Source organism: Triticum aestivum, chromosome 1D, assembly GCF_018294505.1.
Source record: "Triticum aestivum cultivar Chinese Spring chromosome 1D, IWGSC CS RefSeq v2.1, whole genome shotgun sequence".
NCBI lineage: Eukaryota > Viridiplantae > Streptophyta > Magnoliopsida > Poales > Poaceae > Triticum > Triticum aestivum.
Genome location: NC_057796.1, coordinates 347726999 through 347748163, shown reverse-complemented (window position 1 = coordinate 347748163; position 21165 = coordinate 347726999). Strand labels below are relative to the sequence as shown.

At 49.5% G+C, this 21165-nt stretch overlaps 1 protein-coding gene and 2 pseudogenes across 1 annotated transcript; 2 read left to right on the top strand and 1 right to left on the bottom strand.

Moving 5' to 3' along the window:
• Positions 1 to 1306: 1306 nt before the first annotated feature.
• LOC123181975 (cytochrome P450 734A1-like) lies at positions 1307 to 4134 on the top strand (annotated as a pseudogene).
• A 222-nt stretch (positions 4135 to 4356) lies between these two features.
• LOC123181977 (cytochrome P450 734A1-like) lies at positions 4357 to 19447 on the top strand (annotated as a pseudogene).
• Positions 19448 to 19646: 199 nt separating this feature from the next.
• Positions 19647 to 20501, bottom strand: LOC123181978 (uncharacterized). Its single transcript, XM_044594401.1, has one exon. The coding sequence runs from the start codon at positions 20327 to 20329 to the stop codon at positions 19973 to 19975; it is 357 nt and encodes a 118-aa protein (XP_044450336.1). The 5' UTR covers positions 20330 to 20501; the 3' UTR covers positions 19647 to 19972.
• Between the last annotated feature and the right edge of the window lie 664 nt (positions 20502 to 21165).

Here is a 21165-nt window from a genome sequence, read left to right as displayed (position 1 = left end):
TAGTTTTCTTCCTACATCAGTTCAAGTTGTTCGTTGATTCAAAAATTATGATTAAGTTGTTACACATAATGGTCCGTCCAGTTGTCGAAAAGAAGTACTCTACGAGTCATACCAGTTTTTACAAGCGGAGGGGAAGCAGGAGCAGGACAAGAGCAATTCTGAAGATGATCAGATTAGCAATACAAGTCCATAGAACAATGCTTCTCATGTGCTTCTAGATTTGTGCAACAGCCCTCCGCTTTGGAAAAATATACTCAGGACTCATGAGGAAATTCCACAAATAAATAAAGGACTTCATTACAAATCTGAAGTTGGTGTTGGAAATATTAGCACTTTATTGATTAATCTAATACACGAGTAAACAGTAAGCACGGTAATCACAGTATGCAATTCATACCGATAACTAAGCATGTGAGCACGTACAATGCATAAAATCAAAACATCTATGAACACAACATATACAGTTAGCACATGAAAGAGTAAATGAGGGATGAACAAATCATACCCTCTGGTTGGCTAGGCCAACGCGGCGGCAGCAACAGCAGCCTCAGAGTCTGTGGCCTTCTTCTTGTCGGCGGCGTCGTCGATCATGGTGTCGATACAGGGGAAGCAGAGGAGGATGGAGGGGAGGACAGATCAGGAGCAGTCGGCAGGGTTCCGGAGGCACCTACTCTCTCGACCAGGGATCACCGGAAGCAGCATAGAGAGGGGAACAGTAGATAACGGCTACGGTTATGCATAAGGGAGTGGCAAAAATAAGGCTCAGCCCATTCCAGCCCGCGTCGAGGCGAGGCGGGTGTCAGCGGAGCAGGAGCGCGCGTGTACAACTTTTCTTTCCAAGCTCAAATGTCATGTAGAGAGCAGTTTTTATAAAAGGGGTCTCGCTCTCACTCCACCAATATGGTATACTAAACTTTACACCATTTGTCATGCACCTAAATAGGCCTTAGAGATTAACAAATGAGTATTATCTTATACTCACTCCGTCCCAAAATAAGTGTCTTGAACTTAGTACAAATTTGTACTAGAGCAGTACAAAGTTGAGACACTTATTTTGGGACGGAGGGAGTACTACTTATGAGCCAAAGCCCACAACATGACAATAAATTAATTTTTATGGCAATTTATGTTTACCGAAGATGAAAGTTTGGTTGGCAAACATGATAAACCTGTCTCAGTTAATTTATTTTGTCAACAAGTTGCCGTGCTTATAAAGTAAAATTTTCATCCTCAAACCAATTAAATTTAAGATTTTTAGCATTAGTAGGCTATAAATAAAACGAGCAGAAATAGTGGCCGGCTTCGTCGGAGACTCGGTGTCAACCTTCTTCTCTGCCAGAGGCTCGGAGCCAAACCCCATTCCAGGAATCGCCGAGCAGCAAACAATGGGCAGCCCTGCCGCCATCCTCCTAGCCGTGCTACTCGCCGCGCTCGCGTACGTGCTCCGCGTGCTCCGCGCCCTCGTGTGGGCCCCGCACCGCCTGGAGCGCCGCCTGCGCCGGCAGGGCATCCGGGGCCCTCCGCGCAGCCTCATCTCCGGAAACGGGGCCGACTACGGCGCCCTTGTCGCCGCCGCCCAGTCCAGGCCGCTCGCCTCCTTCCACCACGCCATCGTCGGCCGCGTCGCGCCGCACTACCGCGAGTGGGCGGCGCGGTACGGCCGGCCGTTTGTGTTCTGGTTCGGGCCCCGGTCGTGGCTGGTGTTCTCCAGCCCGGAAGTCGCCAAGGCCGCGCTCAACGACTCCACGGGGACCTTCGATAAGGCTGGCAACGGCGGCGGCAGCAACCCGCTCGCTCGGCAGCTCATCGGCGAGGGGCTGGTGGGGCTCACCGGGGAGAAGTGGGCGCACCACCGCCGCGTTATCTCGCCCGCCTTCAACATGGAGAGGGTCAAGGTGAGGAGGCGTTTTCTGAATTCGAATTGAAGCATACAAATTGGCAATTTCGCTTGTAAATCATACTAAATGGTAGCAACCTGATTAGCGATTTCAGCACTTAATCTTTTTCAGTGAACTATTTATTAGACGGATAGATAAACAGCATATCGTCGCAAAGCAACATGCATGCTAAGCTGAAATTTCATGTTGAACGCTGTCGCCGAGCAAGACAAGCTTGATCTTCTCAATGCTATTCCACAATTGGGAACTCTTCTCATAGGGCCAATGAAAAGATCCAAATCTTTGCCCAGAGCCCTTTACCATTCTGCAATAATTTCCCAAATTCATTTTCAGTGAAATCAGGGTATCATTTAACCCTTTACAGAACTATTGATCTTTTTAATGGTATGAATTTGGTGTTATCAGTGAAGAGGCCGCAATTCCTTTCTGAAAATTGACATTCTTTCTGCTATCATTTGACTTCCATCAATGTGTCTAATGTTTGGAATGGAATTTATCTGAATTTGTTTACATATATGTAAGTGGTTGTATATTGATCGGTAACTTTGTAACTGAAATTAAACCATTTGCACTAGTAGTTATTTCATGCACAAATTGTCATTGGCAGAAGCTACTGGAGTAGTTCATGATCTATGGCGTCTTTGGTCCTTCATTTATTTTTGGACAACCTATGTTTCTTGTTTCTTGTTTCTAGTAACATGTTATTGATGTGATCAACAGGTGTGTTCTAGATAACGCCATTAATAAAATATCGTTTACCACTAAACTCATTCTGGATTCTTTCTAGGGCTGGATACCAGAAATGTCAGCAATCGCCTCATCCATGCTGGATAAATGGGAAGTCCAAGGAGGAACCCACACTGAGTTTGAGATTGACGCAAGTAAAGAATTCCAAACTTTCAGTTCTGATGTTATTTCTCGTGTGGCATTTGGAAGTAGCTACGAGGAAGGAAAGCGAGTTTTTCAATTGCAAGAAGAACAGATAAAACTAGCCCTCCTTGCAATGAGAACCTTCTACTTTCCTGGATTCAGGTGCGATCAACTCATAGACTCGATTTGGGTCACGATTTCCTCTATCACAATTAGTTTCTCGTTCTCCTAGTTATTCCTTCACTTTTAAATCATAAAAAAGTCTGCTTCTCTCTGTAGCCATTTATGTTCTTCAATCAAACTTCGTAGTGGACGAAAAAAAAAAATATGACCTCTTTATTTGTTAGGTTTGTACCGACAAAGAAGAACCGAAGAAGGCATAGCCTAAACCAGGAAATCCGAAGTTCTCTGCGGAAATTGATTGAGATCAATGGAAGGAAGTGTGAGGACTCCAAAAATTTGCTTGGCTTGATGCTATCAGCCAGCAAAACTGACAATGAGTTCAAAATGGGAATCGAAGAGATCATTGATGAGTGCAAGACATTTTACTTCGCCGGTAAAGAAACAACTGCAAATTTGTTGACATGGGCAACACTTCTGCTGGCATTGCATAAAGAATGGCAAGACAAAGCCCATGGCGAAGTCTATCAAGTGTGTGGCAAACACAAGCACCCAAATGCGGAAAACCTTAGCAGTCTCAAAATTGTGAGCCCATTTACTTGAATGAATCCTACAGCCTTTTATATTCTTGATGATCTCCTTATCGGGACTTAGTGAGTAACATTCTGGTGATGTTGGCATGATATCAGGTAAATATGGTGTTGAAGGAGACCCTCAGGCTGTATCCTCCAGCTCTGTTCATCAACAGGACAGTCACTAGGGATGTGAAGCTGGGCAAACTCGACATCCCTGCAGGCACGCAGCTCAATCTGCCTATTATTGACATTCACCATGATGTCGACATATGGGGAGCTAATGCGGACGAGTTCGATCCATTGAGGTTTGCAGATGGCAAGAGCTACCACCTCGGCGCGTACTTCCCTTTGGGATTGGCCCTGCCATCTGTGTTGGGCAGAATCTTGCGATGGTTGAGGCAAAGCTGGCGCTTGCAATGGTCCTCCAGCGGTTTGCGTTTGATGTCTCACCGTCCTATGTTCATGCGTCGATGAAGGTGATGACCCTCCAACCCCAGTATGGTGCTCAACTTCTTGTCCACAGGATCTGAGCCTTGTGTGGTGCTGTATATGGAATTGGGAGGTGTGACAGCAAGGTATATGTGAATGTGATGTCTCCTATCTCCTGTATCTCTGTTGACAACTTGTCCGAAGTTTTTATAGAAAGTACGTATATGCTTTGCGACAGTAAATCAGTCATATTCGTCTGCATCTTTTGTATCACCTAGTTTTGTACTCCTACCTAAATCAGTTCAAGTTGTTCGTCGATTAAAAAATTATGGTGAAGTTGTGACACCTAATCGTCCGTCCAGTTGTGAAAAGAAGTATGAGCAATCCCAGTTCTGAAGGAGCAGAAGCAGTTCTGAAGATGATCAGTTTACCAATACAAGTCCATATGCTTCCGGACAGCCACAGCAGGGAGTGGGCTGAGCACTGGGGGTTTGCTCCGGCCGTCAGCCCTCTGCACTAAAGAAATATTCAGAAGACAGCTCCGCGAATGAAACGAGCCGGAACAATGGCCGGCGATGGCTCCGACGGAGTCAACATTGGTTTTACTTCTTCTCCATCAGGGGCTCGGAGCCCAACCCCATTCCAAATTTCCAGGAATCGCCAAGCAGTAAACAATGGGCGCCGTCGCTAGCCTCCTGCTAGCCGGCCTACTCTCCGCGCTCGCGTACGTGCTCCGCGCCCTCGTGTGGGTCCCGCACCGCCTGGAGCGCCGCCTGCGCCGGCAGGGCATCCGGGGGCCTCCGCGCAGCCTGATCACCGGAAACGTGGCCGACTACGGCGCCCTCCTCGCCGCGGCCCAGTCCAAGCCGCTCGCCTCCTTCCACCACGCCATCGTCGGCCGCGCCACGCCGCACTACCGCGAGTGGGCGGCGCGGTACGGCCGGCCGTTCGTGTTCTGGTCAGGGCCCCGGCCGCGGCTGGTGTTCTCCAGCCCGGAAGTCGCCAAGGCCGCGCTGAACGACTCCACGGGGACCTTCGATGAGGCCGGCAACGGCGGCAGCAGAAACCCGCTCGCTCGGCAGCTCATCGGCGAGGGGCTGGTGGGGCTCACCGGAAGAAGTGGGCGCACCACCGCCGTGTGATCTCGCCCGCCTTCAACATGGAGAGGATCAAGGTGAGGAGGCGTTTCCTGAATTCGAATTGAAACATAAAATTGGCGATTTTGCTTGTAAATCATACTACGTACTAAATGGTACTAGCAACCTACCTAAGGGCATCTCCCTTCCCCGTCCGTCCGGACCATGAAACCCATCTAACACATGTCTATATCGGTTATATCGGTCTGCGGCGCGGTCTGGACGCGTTTTCTTGCCCAATCCTTTTCTCGTGCAATCCGGAGAAAAACGTGGGACTTCGCGGGAGTCCGAACCGATCCCATGTCCGTTTCTGACCGCCCTGATCCACCCAAACTCCTCCTCCCTCCCGCGCGCGTTCTTGCCCGATGCCAGTTGCCCGCATTTATGCCGCTGTAGAGCGCGCCGCTCCATATTGAAGGCGGCTCAGGGCGACGCGACCTCTCAATGCCTCCATCATCGAAGCGGCGCACCGGCCGAGGGCGCCGCCCGCGACCCGTCTCCGATGTCTGCGTCTGTACAATGCCGGAGACGCGTGACTGGAGGGGACAGGACAAATTTCTACCACGCCCATTCAATGCCCTGTCCGTCCGTATGCCACCATTAAGCAGGCCCACTGGCCGAGAAACCCAATCCGCGCCGCGCACTGACGCACCCGGACGCCTCGCCTCACCGGAATCCGCTATTTAATGGCGGCCACACCCGGCTAACTCCACACCACAACACAAGCCGCTCCCGATCCTCCTCCCTTGCACTGCATCCGCCATGACGGCAGGCGGCGAAGCTCTGTGGGAGAGCCTTTACACAGAGATGAAGCACGCCGTGGCCGCTCTTGCCGCCGCCTGGCAGAGCCACCGTGCCAGGCGGATCGAGGCCGGCTTGCCGGCCAGCTCGCCCGAGGTCTGCGACGACGAGGACGAGACCACGCTGGAGACAGGCTTCGACGACACCGCCCCGGCTCCCGCGCCTGTTGTGCACACCAACTTCACCATGGAGCAGGCGCAGGCGCAGTACAACGCCGCCATGGCAGAGGTGTAACCTGTGCCGGCGCCTTTGTCGGCGTTCCAGCGGGCCCAGGAGGAACAGAGGCACAACCTGTTCCTCTTGGAGCAGCAACGACTAGCAGAGGGCCAGATCTACGGTGAGCGCGCGGGCGAGGAGGCCATGGCGGCCATGGCCACGGCGAACACCAACTTCATCGCGGAGCAGCGTGCCATCTACGATGTCGTCCGCGCTCAAGCCACCGCTCGCCAGGAAGAGGCCGCCGCCAAGTCGCAGCTCCAGGAGACCGTGGAGGAGAACAACGCCGGCTGCGCATCCTACACGCCGCCGATGAACTATCAAGCAGCCCGGTGGGACAGCGCCAGCGCCACCATTTTCATCGTGGACCTCACGTCCACCGGCGACGGACAGGTCGCAGACTCCTCCAAGGATGAGTAGGCCATGGAGGCAGCAGGGCCTGGTGTCCCATGTGGGCCGATCTGTCTCCCGTGTTCTACTCTTCCTCGGCGGAGACCGCACCTTCACTTCACGGGTCTTATCGCCGGTTGAAAGATCAAGGATGTCGCCTAGAGGGGGGGTGAATAGGCGCTTTAAAATAATTATGGTTGAGGCTTGAACAAATGCGGAATAAACCTAGCGGTTAATTTGTCAAGCACAAAACCTACAACAACTAGGCTCACCTATGTGCACCAACAACTTATGCTAAGCAAGAAAAACTACTTAGGTGATAGCAAGATATATGACAAGAAACAATATGGCTATCACAAAGTAAAGTGCATAAGTAAAGGGCTCGGGTAAGAGATAACCGAGGCACGCGGAGACGACGATGTATCCCGAAGTTCACACCCTTGCGGATGCTAATCTCCGTTTGGAGCGGTGTGGAGGCACAATGCTCCCCAAGAAGCCACTAGGGCCACCGTAATCTCCTCACGCCCTCGCACAATGCAAGATGCCGTGATTCCACTAAGGGACCCTTGAGGGCGGTCACCGAACCCGAACAAATGGCAACCCTTGGGGGCGGTCACCGAACCCGTACACTTTGGCAACCCTTGGGGGCGGTCACCGGAACCCGTCAAATTGCTCGGGGCGATCTCCACAACCTAATTGGAGACCCCGACGCTTGCCCGGAGCTTTACACCACAATGATTGAGCTCCGAACACCACCAACCGTCTAGGGCGCCCAAGCACCCAAGAGGAACAAGCTCAAGGGTACCAAGCACCCAAGAGTAATAAGCTTCTCAACTTGTAACTTCCACGTATCACCGTGGAGAACTCAAACCGATGCACCAAATGCAATGGCAAGGGCACACGGAGTGCCCAAGTCCTTCTCTCTCAAATCCCACCGAAGCAACTAATGCTAGGGAGGAAATTGAGAGGAAGAACAAGAAGGAGAACACCAAGAACTTCAAGATCTAGATCCAAGGGGTTCCCCTCACATAGAGGAGAAAGTGATTGGTGGAAATGTGGATCTAGATCTCCTCTCTCTTTTCCCTCAAAAACTAGCAAGAACCCATGGAGGGATTGAGAGTTAGCAAGCTCGAAGAAGGTCAACAATGGGGGAAGAACACGAGCTCAAGAGATAAGGTTCATTGGGGAAGAAGACCCCCTTTTATAGGAGGGGGAAAATCCAACCGTTACCCCCCAAAACAGCCCCGCAGAGGGCGGTACTACCGCATAAGGCAGCGGTACTAGCGCCGAGAACAGTGGTACTACCGCTCCCCCGAGCGGTACTACCGTGGAGTTAGGAGGGCAGGAGAGATACGGACTCGAGCGGTACTGCCATGGTGGTAGGGCGGTACTACCTCTCATGAGCGGCACTGCCGCTCTACTGTCGCTGCGAAGTACCGCACAATCCGACACGAAAAATGACCCCTCGAGTCGACGCGGTAGGGGCCTGGTACCGCAGCGGTACTACTGCTGAGGACCCACCGGCGGTACAACCGCTGCGGAGCGGTACTGCCGCCTATGACTCCTAAGTGGTACTACCGCTGGGTACCGCGGTACTACCGCCGGCGCCATCCTAAAGCCACTACCACAAAAACAAGTATACTCCACGGGAAACCAAAACTGCCATAACTTCTGCAAATGAGCTCCGAATTGAGCAAACTCAAGCTTGTTGGAAACAGGACGACGAGTAGCATCAAAACAGCGAGAAGAACCGGGGAGGTATGCGAACAAATAGAGGAGTGAAACCTCCAACCGAGAAGAACCGGCATAACCTCCAACATCGAAAACATCATAGAAGATGCGAGTGAACTCTGTTTTCGATGAACTCGAGCTTGTCATCAAGATGACCATAAGCTCCAAAACTCACAAAGAGAAGAACCAAACAAGAACCAATAAAGATGATGCAAGGATGCAATGGTTTGAGCTCTTTATGAACGATACGATCAAGCTACTCATCGAGAGCCCCCCTTGATAGTACGACAATCGATCCTATAACCCGGTCTCCCAACTACCATCATGAGACCGGTAAAATAGAAAACCTATCAAGAGCAAACCTTTGCCTTGCACATGGTCCACTTGAGCTAGATGATGACGATCTTGACTCCCTCAAGTTGGACCACCTTTCTTGGTTGCGTTGGCTCGATGAAGACTAGTTGATTGCTCCCCCATACTCCACTATGAGTGAGCCACTCTTCCGCACATCTTCACAAGTCCATTGTCACCACAATGGACGGCAAGCTTCAAGCATTTGATCTCTTCATGATGCTTCACTTGAACTTACACACCGCAACATCTTCACAAGTCCATTGTCCCCACAATGGACGACAAGCTTCAAGCATTTGATCTCTTCATGATGCTTCACTTGAACTTGCACACCGCAACCTAACCCCACAAAGAACTCTCACGAAGATCATGGGTTAGTACCCAAAGCGTAATTGACAATGCTTACCACACCATGGGATCGCTTGATCCCTCTCGGTACATCTTCTACGCTTTGTGAGTTGGTCAAGTTGATTCACTCTTGACTTAGTCTTGATCAACCATGAATCTTTTCAACTCTCTTCATTTGGATGATGTCTTGAAGATATACATGAATGATCACACAATCTTCTTCTCCAAGACATGATTGCAATAAGTTCAACTCTCACATATCTTTGGATAATTCCTTAATAACACCTTGGTCACCACATAAACTCCTTGAAACCAACACATGGACTTCAAGAAATGCCTATGGACAAATCCTTCAAATATAACTCAAGGCAACCATTAGTCCATAGAGATTGTCATCAATTACCAAAACCAAACATGGGGGCACCGCATGTTCTTTCACCCGGTGATCATGGAGACGACGGATGGAGAAAGACACGGGCTTGGACGCCGGGCGCCGCCGCCGTAGGATAGGTTTAGGGGCGGGTCTTTTTTTGTTCTAAATGTAATGAAAATCCGCCGTCTTTTCTATGAAATCCGTCACGTTTATATGAAATCCAGCCGTGTTTGCAAGAATTTCATCCGGTTTGTTGAAAAAGAGTTTGAAATGTATGCGGCTACTGTTGGATGGCGTCCTCCAGCATCTAGGCTACGGTTGGATGGAGGAAATTTGCGGGTTGCCGTTGGAGATGCCCTAACAGAAAACTATAGAGTAAACAAGAAACAAGATCCTCAGATGTAGATGTCTTGCTAAAATATTGGTTGCGTTGGAACCTTTATACTGAATGCTATTCTACAATTGGGAAGTCTTCTCATAGGGCCAATGAAAAGATCCAAATCTTTGCCCAGAGCCCTTTAGCATTCTGCGGTAATTTTTCAAATCCATTTTCAATGAAATCAGGATATCATTAAACCCTTCACAGAACTGTTGCTTTTTTCACTGGTTTGATTTTGGTGTTATTAGTGAAGAGGCCGCATGCACACTTATTTGAAGCAATTCTTTTCTGAAAGTGACATTCTTTCAGCTAACTTTGATTTGACTTCCATCAATGTGTCAATTAATATTTGGAATGTAATTTATCAGAATTGCTTAACGTATATGTAATGGTTGTATATTGATTGATAACATTGTAACTTAAATGCAACCATTTGCATTAGTAATTATTTCATGCACAAATTGTTGCTGGCAGAAGCTACTGGAGTATTCATGATCTCTGGTGTCCTCGCTGGTCCTTCATTTATTTTTAGATAATCTATATTGATTTTTTCTAGTAACATGTTATTGATCTGATCAACAGTTGTGTTCTAGATAATGTCGTTAGCAAAATATTGCTTACCACTAAACTCATTCTGGATTCTTTGTAGGGCTGGATACCAGAAATGTCAGCAATCGCCTCATCCATGCTGGATAAATGGGAAGTCCAAGAAGGAACCCACACTGAGTTTGAGATTGACGCAAGTAAAGAATTCCAAACTTTTTTTGAAACGAGGCAAAAGATTTGCCATTCCCATTAATTAAGAAGAAGAGAATCGCCCGGTTAATTGATGGAAAACCGGGCTAAAACCGATACAACACAACCCAGACGACATGGGCACCACCGGCCAACCTGGCCACCGACATGGAACAGAATCCACGACGACACATGCCAATGGATGGCCACACGCGCAAGCAACCGACAGCTCCGACTTTGACGACGAGCAACAGAAGGGAAATATGCAGGACTTGCGCCGACTGTGCTGTAACGCCCCGGATCCGATGCGCCAGGTGTCTTCTGTTTATTCGTCGTCATTGCCATGTCATTTGTTTGTGTGTTGCATTTTGCCATGTCATCATCTGCATTACATCCTCATGTTTTCAAAACTTGCATCCGTACCTTTTCCGTGTTGTCCGTTTCGCGATCCGATACTCCCACACGCGCCCGTCGCCCCTCTCAGACCTTGTTTCATGAGCGGGAGAAAAAAAACGTTCTCGGAATGGGCCGAGATTTGCCGAGTGGCCTTGGTATATCATCGGTAGACCGCCCGTCAAATTTCGTTCCATTTGGAGGTCGTTTGATGCCCCAACGGTTAACCGCGTAGCCCGAAACCCCTCTCTCTTTGCAGCCTAGCCTCCCTTCACCACAGCCCACCTAGCCCATCTAAACCCCCTCCATTCTCTCGGCCGTTCGATCACGATCGTGTGGGCGAAAACCGCACCTCATTTGGACTCTCCTAGCTCCCTCTACCTATATAAACACCTCCTCCCCCGAATTTTCGGATCAAATCCTACCCTAACCCTAGCTCCACCTCCCTCCGCGCCGCCGGACATGTCCGCCGACGGCCGGACACGTCCAGCCGCCGCCCCCAGCGAATCGCGCGCCGCCACATCGCCCCTGCACCTCCCCCGCCGCCGCGGCCCGCCGCAGCCCAGATCCGTGAAGGTGGATGAGATCCACCAGCCCCGGCAACCAAACAACCTCCCGCGCCCCCGGATCCCTTCGTCCCGCTCCGCCCCGTCCCTCTTTTTGCAAGGGTAAAATTCTGCAGTCCCCGTAATTTTGCATTCTGGTGCTATCTTTGACCTGCTGTAATTTCTTTCATACCGCTCCGTTTTGCATGCATAATATATCAAAATGTTAATCATGAGGTGCTTTTCACTTTGTTCCATTATGCCATGCCTGTTTGAGTCCATATTGATGCCCTAATCATCGTTGCAAGAGTGCTATATGATGTTAACCTGCTGAAACTGTTATAACTTGGTGATTTGTCGTTTTCATTGCATTTTGTGTGTGCATCCTATGAGCATGATCTCTACATGAGTTTTGAACTAAATCATGCCATCTTTACAGAGGTGCTTGTATTGTATTTTTGTGATCTATGTGGTGACTAGCAAAAGCATGCAAAGTAGCCTCCATGATGTTCCTGATTTCTGTGGCTTAGTCTTTTCAGTCCGAGTCTGTTATATTTTGTTGCCATGTAAACCTGCTGTCACCATGAGTTCTATGCATAATCTGGAGATGTTCACTAAGGATGTTTTGTTATAAATGTTATGATGAATCCATCCATGCCTTGTTTTGCATTTATATCCTGACGTAGCTTGCTGTAATCTTGCTCCAAACTTGCTAAATAATGTTGCTGTTAGCCTGTTAACATGAAGTTCAGTTTTGACATGTGTTTTGCTAGTGATCCATGCACCCTATGAACTTGATCTTGCCATTATTAGCTTCATAATTATGCCATCTTGCTGTTGGTTGAATTCACATGCCATGAAATGCTCTGTGGTGAGTGGTTCAAGCTCACCAACATGTCTACTTATCGTTGTTTCTGCCATGAGCTGTTATTTTCACCAAGTCTAAATCGGTCATGTCACTTGCTATGTTTACATGGGTGCCATCTTATCTTGTGTGCCTTTTTAGCTCATGTTCAGTAAGGGACTTTTGTTCCATGCCTTGAGTAGAATCATGCCATGCTTTCATTTGCCATGATGTATTCCTGTAGCATGTTGTTTTCTTGCTCTAAACATTGCAACCTGATGTTATTTCTGTCTTGTCCAGTAATTTCTGCTAATTCTGTGAAACTGTTATTATTTGCAATCTTGCCATGTCCTTTTGAGCATGTTCTATTGATTTTTGGAGATAGCTCAGTGTTCATGTTTTGTAACAATTTACCTGTACTTCACGTCCATGCCTTTTGTTATTATGTTAGGGTGTTGTAGCTTGTTGTTTTGATGCTTGCAAAATGCCTAGTTGCTGTTTTGGACAGATTGTTGCTATATCTTGTTTGGAGTGTATGTGTTGCACCGTTGCTCCGTTTTGAGCATGCTCTATATGAAACTTCCTTAGTTTTGCATGTAGTATCATATTATCATGTTGCATCCATATTTTGAGAGGTTTGCACGATGTTTGAATGCATTTTGCATCAATGCCATGTTTAACTTGTTTTGCTCATATCTTCTAGGCCGTAGCTCCGAACTAAATGATCTTTATATGTAACTTGACTAGAATTTCGTGTAGATCATCATGGTGCATCTTAAATTGCTGTTTAACAACTTGAACATAAGGTTTATTCAGATCTGGACCAATTTCGAAATTTGCATATGAGGACTTACCGGAATTGTCATATGTTGTTTCCGGCCTCATTTAAACTTGCTTTGATGTGTTGTTCTTGTATGCATCATCTTCTACCATGAGTAGCTTCATGTAGCCTTGTCATGCATCATACTTGGTTGAGCATCATGCCTTGTTCATGTGTTGAGTGTTTACCGTGTTGTTTGCTTCTTTCCGGTTGTGCTCCTTCTCGTTAGTTCCTGTTTCGTTGCGATCGTGAGGATTCATTCGTTTTTCGTGGCTTCATCTTCTTCATGGACACGTTCTTCTTCCTAGCGGGATTTCAGGCAAGATGACCGTTATCCTGGATCTCACTACTATCATTGCTATGCTAGTTGCTTCGTTCTATCGCTATGCTGCGCTACCTATCACTTGCTCTTCAAGCCTCCCAAATTGCCATGAACCTCTAACCTTGTCCCCCTTCCTAGCAAACCGTTGTTTGGCTATGTTACCGCTTTGGTCAGCCCCTCTTATAGCGCTGCTAGTTGCAGGTGAAGATGAAGATTGCTCCATGTTGGATTATGTTTATGTTGGGATATCACAATATCTCTTATTTAGTTAATGCATCTATATATTTGGTAAAGGGTGGAAGGCTCGGCCTTATGCCTGGTGTTTTGTTCCACTCTTGCCGCCCTAGTTTCCGTCATACCGGTGTTATGTTCCTTGATTTTGCGTTCCTAACGCGGTTGGGTGTTATGGGAACCCCTTGACAGTTCGCTTTGAATAAAACTCCTCCAGCAAGGCCCAACCTTGGTTTTACATTTGCCTCACCTAGCCTTTTTTCCTTGGGAGTCGCGCTCCCGAGGGTCATCTTTATTTTACCCCCCGGGCCAGTGCTCCTCGGAGTGTTGGTCCAAAACTAGAGCACCGTGCGGGACCATCCCTTGGCAACTTGGGTTACGTCGGTACCTGTACGCTTAGCTTATCCGGTGTGTCCTGAGAACGAGATACGTGCGACTCCTATCGGGATTGTCGACACATCAGGCGGCTTTGCTGGTCTTGTTTTACCATTGTCGAAATGTCTTGTAAACCGGGATTCCGAGACTGATCGGGTCTTCCCGGGAGAAGGAATATCCTTCGTTGACCGTGAGAGCTTATAATGGGCTAAGTTGAGACACCCCTGCAGGGTATTATCTTTTGAAAGTCGTGCCCGCGATTATGTGGCAGATGGGAATTTGTTAATGTCCGGTTGAAGAGAACTTGACACTTGACTTAAATAAAACGCATCAACCGCGTGTGTAACCGTGATGGTCTCTTTTCGGCGGAGTCCGGGAAGTGAACACGGTTTCTGGGTTATGTTTGACGTAAGTAGGAGTTCAGGATCACTTCTTGATCATTGCTAGCTTCATGACCGTTCCGTTGCTCCTCTTCTCGCTCTTATTTGCGTAGGTTAGCCACCATACTTGCTTAGTCGCTGCTGCAACCTCACCACTTAACCCCTTCCTTACCCATTAAGCTTTGCTAGTCTTGATACCCATGGTAATGGGATTGCTGAGTCCTCGTGGCTCACAGATTACTACAACACCAGTTGTAGGTACAGGTTTTGCGATGGTCATGACGCGAGAGCGATGTTACTTGTTTTGGAGTTCTTCTTCTGCTTCTTCTTCGATCAGGGGATAGGCTCCAGGTCGGCAGCCTGGGCTAGCAGGGTGGATGTCGTTTGAGTTTCTGTTTGTGTTTCATACATAGTCGGATGTTGATCTTATGTATGATGTATTGATGTATTCTTGGGGCATTTGTGCCTTTTGTATGTTTCCCCCTCTATTATGTAATGTTGATGTAATGATATCCACCTTGCAAAAGCGTTTCAATATGCGGGTCTATCCTTGGTGGGACCTTCGAGTTCCTCTCGAATAGGGTCGCATATTGGGCATGACAAGTTGGTATCAGAGCCTCGACTGACCATAGGATCCCCCTTGATTGATCGTGTAGTTTGGTCGTTGTTGAGTCTAGAAGAAAAATTTTCGGAGTCTAGTTATATCGGAGAGTAGGAATTCTTTTTACTCCTCAGCCCTTCGTCGCTCTGGTGAGGAATCTTGACGTAGTTGTTCTGAATTACTCCTCTTCCCCTTCAAACTTTCCTTAGGATCACGCGGTTAGTTTTTTCGTTCGTTGTCCCCTCTTTTCATCCGGTGCATTTTCTCGTCAAGTCGATTCGACCTCTTTGTTTTTGCAAGTTCAATCCTCAGTTCTCTCTCAGCGAAGTTGTTTCTCTGCCCTCAGTTGTCTTCTTTTCCCACCCACCCACCCCTTTTCTGCTCGGAGCCGGAGTCCGTAATCGAGTATCCATCCTACTCGTGCGAAGCCTTTGCATTCTTTCAACCGGTGTTTTCTCCTCAAGTTATTCGTCGGTTCTACCTTCCAAGTTGCCTTTATTCCCCGCCCTCCCACCCTCTTATTCCCGGAGCCTGAGTCTCTTTCGAGCATCAATTTCATTCGTCTGGAGTATCTTCAGTCTTTCCTCAGTTGTCCTCAACCGGTGAATTCTCGCCTAGTTAATCATTGTTCGTCTCATTTCCTTTTCCGGTGGATCCAATTCAAGTTTTCGGTGTTGAGCGTATTCTTTTCCTTGACCGAAGTGTTTTCCCCTTGCTCGTTCCTCCATTTCGCCATTCTATTATCCCGGAGTGTTGAAGACATCTCAGAAGATTCGTGTTTGCATCCATCTAATTCGAGGTTGTCACCTCATACAAATCTTTCAATCGTTCCGATGCATCATTTCTCATTAGACAATCCTTTCCTACGGTGTTTCTTTTCAGTGGGCCCTAACCCACAGGTCTTTCCCAGGATCTTACCTGACTCTTCTAATTTTCCCGGAGTTATTCTCAAATTCTTTTCGAAGTTTGACGTAAGTATGAATTTCATCAATCAGATGCTTCTCCAAGATCGCTTTCAAATTCTTTCATGATCGGGTCAACCTTTTCCTCTTTTCATTCTCCCGGAGTATCTCAACAATTTTGGTGTTCTTTCTTGTCGTCTTTCTCAACATTTGAAGACCGAAGAAGAGTTTTTCTTAAATCTTGTCCGTTCTCCCAGAAATTCGCGGTGCTGGCTTGATGGTTATCCTATCAAATTGTTAAAAGTCGTGCAATTATTTTCACCCATCCAGAGTATTTCAGGAGTTGTTTTCCGTCTCAATTATCCGGAGGCTTCCGTTTTAGAAGATTCCTTCGTTCCAAGTTTTCAGCTTCGTTCGTTCCCTTATTTGTACCGGTGTTTCGTTCAAGCATTTTTAATCAGTTCGCGATCTCTTCGTTCTCTTGCATCTTGACTCACTCAAGTATCTTCGTACTTTTCTAATTCTTTCCGGTAATTCTTTCTCTTTTCGTCATTCGTTTCAATTCCTACGGTGGCTCGTTCAAGATTCTTTCTCTTGTTATCATATCATTCATTCGTTCTTTCCAGCCCTACCGATGGTTCACGAAGACTTTCTCAAGTTTTGCGCTATATCCCCCCTTAATCTTTCCAACGAGAATAAGTAGTATGCAAATCCATTGTTTCTCATCAATTTAATTGGTGGAGGATAAGCATAACGTAATCCTTATTCTTCTTTCTTCAGGGGTTTTATCTCTTCTTTTCGGAGATTGTTCATCTTATCACATTCTCGGTTCAAAGTGTTTTCATCTTTTCTTTTCCGGAGTTCCAAGCTTCTCGCCGATTTCGTCGCGAACCTCCATCCAAATCATCGCAAGGATTTAATCTTATCCCTTTCATCCTTCAATTTTATCTCGTCATTCTTTTGTTACCGGAGTTCATCACGGTGGCTCGTCATGATTTAATTCATTCTTCAAGTGTTCATCATCGTTGCCAAACAGAAACTAGCGCCCCGCCTCAGCAAACCATGCGGCGAAGATGCCGCCATCGACGACGAAGATGCCATCATCCACCAGTCTCTCAGTTGTAGCCGGCTCCGAGACGATGCCCCCAAGGAGGAGAAAGACGCTAAGACGCCTCCATCGCCCGATCCAGCGGATCTAAGGTTTCCCTCCGGAGCCAAAGCCATGGGTAGAAGGAGGAGCACCTCCACGACAACGCTTCCAAGAAAGATCGCGGCATCCGCGGGCGCCGCCGTTGTCAGCTCCGGTGAAGACCGGAGCAAGGATTTCTCCCGGAAATGTGCCGACCACCTGCCACCACCGACCGCCGCCCACTAACCACCACCTCTGCCGAGACCGACCTCACTCTGGCCACGGGATCCCACGATCCACCGTGGCCAGACACGCACCACTCCCTGGCCGAAGCTGCCACCACCGAAACCCGGGGCCGCCGCCCCGGCACACCATCAGCCACCATCTTGGACTAGCACCATCCACGAGTCCCCACAGCCGGAAACTCAGTCAGGGAGACAAGCTGCAGCGACGACGCCCTCAACAGGGTCACGACGCCCATGGACGCCGCCATCGTCACCCGACAACAGTCAGGCATGGTTTTCACCAGCAGCCGCACCCCACGACCGAAGACCGGTTGGACCAACCGGCATACCACGGCCACAGCTTCGCCCGCGTGAACACTGCAGTCGTCGTCACCCACCACCGTCCCGGGGCCGCCGCCCCGAGATCCAGCCTCCACAGCAACAGCCGCCTGACCAGGGCAGGGCGTCGCGCCGGCCGCACCTCCAGCCAGAGCACCACCGGGCCACGCCCGCGCCGCGCTTCGCTGGACCAGATCCGCCCCGGCTTCCTCCGCCGCATCACGCAGCCACGGCAGGTTCCGCCATGCCCCCGTCGAGCGGCGCCTGACAGACCACCACGTCCAGCCATGGCGAGCCACCACCCTCCCGCAGCATCCCCGCCTGGAGCAGCGGAGCAGCGCCGCCCCTGCTCTCGAAAATGGCGACCGAGGGGTCCCGCCGTCGCCGCGCCACCAGGGCTTTGCCCGGCGACGCCTCCGGCGGCGGCGAGAGGAGAGGGAGGTGCAGCGGGGCCTGCTCGAGCGAGCAGGGGCGCCTCGGTGCGGCCCGGCGCGGCCGCACGGGAGCGGGACAGGGAGAGGGGGAGGGCCCGACTCGAACTCCTCCGCGGGGGAGAGCCGGTGAAGACGGCGCCGGGCTTCGGGATGGATGGAGAGAGGACGCTTGGAGGGTCCCGGATCTGTGCTTGGCTGGGCTCGAGGTGGCCGGAGGAGGGAGATCAGCCGTCGGCAGCGGCGGTCCCTGCGCGAGCGCGAGCGAGAGAGGAGCGCGAGCGCGAGAGAATTCCAAACTTTGAGTTCTGATGTCATTTCCTCTGTGGCATTTTCAATTGCAAGAAGAACAGATAAAACTTGCCCTCCTTGCAATGAGAACCTTCTACTTCCTGGCTTCAGGTGTGATTAACTCATGGACTCGAGTTGGGTCACGATTTTCTCTATCAATAAACAATTAGTTTCCCCTAATTGTTCCTTCACTTTACAATTATAAAAAAAGTTTGCTTCAGCCATTCATGCTCTTCAATCAAACTTTGCAGTTGAGGGAAAAATAATATGACCTATTTATTTCTTAGGTTTGTACCGACAAAGAAGAACCGAAGAAGGCATAGCCTAAACCAGGAAATCCGAAGTTCTCTGCGCAAATTGATTGAGACCAATGGAAGGAAGTGTGAGGACTCCAAAATTTTGCTTGGCTTGATGCTATCAGCCAGCAAAACAGACAACGGGTTTAAAATGGGAATTGAAGAGATCATTGATGAGTGCAAGACATTTTACTTTGCCGGTAAAGAAACAACCGCAAACTTGTTAACATGGGCAACACTACTACTCGCATTGCATAAAGAATGGCAAGCCAAAGCACGCTGTGAAGTCCATCAAGTATGTGGCAGGAACAAGCACCCAAACGCAGAAAACCTGAGCAATCTCAAAATTGTGAGGCCCATTTACTCGAATGAATGCTACAGCCTTTTTTTATTCTTGATGATATCTCATTGGAACATTGTGAATAACACTTTGGCAATGTTGGCATGATATCAGGTAAATATGGTGCTGAAGGAGACCCTTAGGCTCTATCCTCCAGCTTTATCTCTCAGCAGGACATCTACTAAGGATGTCAAGCTGGACAAACTTGACATCCCTGCAGGCATGCAGCTCAATTTGCCCCTTGTTGACATTCATCATGATGTCGACATATGGGGCGCTAGTTGCGGAGGAGTTTGATCCGTCGAGGTTTGCAGATGGCAAGAGCTATCACCTCGGCGCCTACTTCCCCTTTGGGATTGGCCCTGCCATCTGTGTTGGCCAGAATCTCGCGATAGTCGAGGCAAAGCTGGTGATTGCAATGGTCCTCCAGCGGTTTGTGCTTGATGTCTCGCCATCCTATGTTCATGCGCTGATGATGGTGATGACCCTCCAACCCCAGTACGGTGCTCAAGTTCTTGTCCGCAAGATCTGAGCCTTCCATGGCGCTGTATATGGACAACATGGTATATATGTTCTATCTCTGTATCTCCTGTATCCGTGTAGATTGCGAGCAACTTGGAAGAGGGGGCTCTCAACTTGTCTGAATTTCGCCTTGAAAGCGTGTGTTTCATATTCCTCTGCATTGTTGTATCATGTAATTACCCACCGAAATAAGTTCGTGTTGTTCTCCGATTGAAAGTTTATGTACAAGTTGTTACACCTAATCAACTGGTCCAGTTGTCGACAAGAAGTTTGAGCTATCCCAATTTTTGAGCATCACAAGAGCAAATCTGAAGTTGATAAGATTCAGTTAACCACATCTAAACCACATCAAATCTTCCCGCCATTTCATCATTTCTCCTTCCTCTAGTTTAGCCCCCCCTCTCCTACGACGGGTTTCCGCACGGCGGGAGCTAAGCCGCAGCGTCGCTCCCCGCCTCCCTCGGTCCTTGACAAAAACACCGGACGGGGGAGGCCCCGGGAACGCGCGCCGTCGGAGAGGCAGAACCGGAGATTAACCGAGAAGAATCAATGGAAGAGACCCACACGTACATCTTGACACACCCTTTCTTCGTTCGCTGAGTCCGTGGCCTGCCTGTTTGATTTCTCGCGCGCGGTCAATTCGCCGGCCGCTCGAGGCCCAGCAGCCGCCGGAGCTCCCGCGTGGCCGAGTCGTCCACGGTGGCCTGGGCTGCCGTCTTGGTGTTGCTGAAGCGCGGCAGCGGCAGCGCCCGCGGCGACGGCGACATGACGCCGAACGCTGGCCCGGCGTACGCGGCGTCCACGGTGGCGGGTGACACTGACACCTTGACTCGCACCTCTTGCGGCAGGGGCGACGCTGCCTGGGCGCGGCGAGCGGTGCCGCGGTGCGTCCTCGAGGCCGGGCGCGGCGAGCGCCTGGAGCCGGCGTGGGCGTGGGCGTGGTGGCGGACGCGGGACAGGCAGTCGTGCGGGCGGAGCACCTCCGTTCCCATGGCAGGCGAGAGACAGCCGGCCGACGAGCTTTGTCTCTCTCGCCCGCGCTGCGCGCGCGCGTACGTGCTAAGTGCTACGCTATGAACGGCGGGGGGAGGGCGAGGAGGAGGGGGGCTTGGGCGAAGCGCGCGTGGCAGCTTCCACCCCCTCTCTCCGGCGTCCCGCTAGCTTATTGGGTTGCTCCTGCCCCTTCCCTCCTCTGGCTCGCTTTAAAGGCAGGCGGCGGTGGCGATTGCCTGGTCGGAGAGTGGGATTAACGGACGAAGGCGCGGAGGAAGAGGCCGGAGTTGCGGGGCCGCCGGAGCACCGCTCGTTTCGCCCCTCGTTGAAAATGGCGAGGAGCAGCGCGCAGAGCGGGCCGCGAGGAACGTTGCCCATATGACTTGAACTTCACAATGGGAGCTATGTTTTTTTTTACAAAGGGCGCATTTTATGGTGAGAGTGCATGCAGGGTGCATGAGCTCAAAAGTTCCCTTCTCGACCCATTTTTGGGTGTTTGGTAGAGCACGGGGCCTCCTTTTTTTTAGCGGGGGCCTCCTTAGCATGCACGAGCTCAGCCCAAATACCCTTTTACCATGTACGAAGAGAGAACACCCCAGCAGCTGTTCGCTGGTTAGCATGCATGAGCGAATAGAGCGACAAGATACACCGCTACCAAACAGCAGCAGATTTTCAAATAACTTTTAATAAATGTTCAGAATACAAAAAAATGTTAAAGTTTGTTCAATTTTTCAAAAAAAAAAACAACAGATTTTCAATTTTTTTTTAAATTCCAATTTTTATTTCAAATTTTGATGTTTAAATCTAAACAAAATCAGAAATTTCTAAATTGTTT

Bases quoted from the DNA above. Each gene is read 5' to 3' on its own strand.
- LOC123181978 (XM_044594401.1), bottom strand. From the start codon at position 20,329: ATGGGAACGGAGGTGCTCCGCCCGCACGACTGCCTGTCCCGCGTCCGC.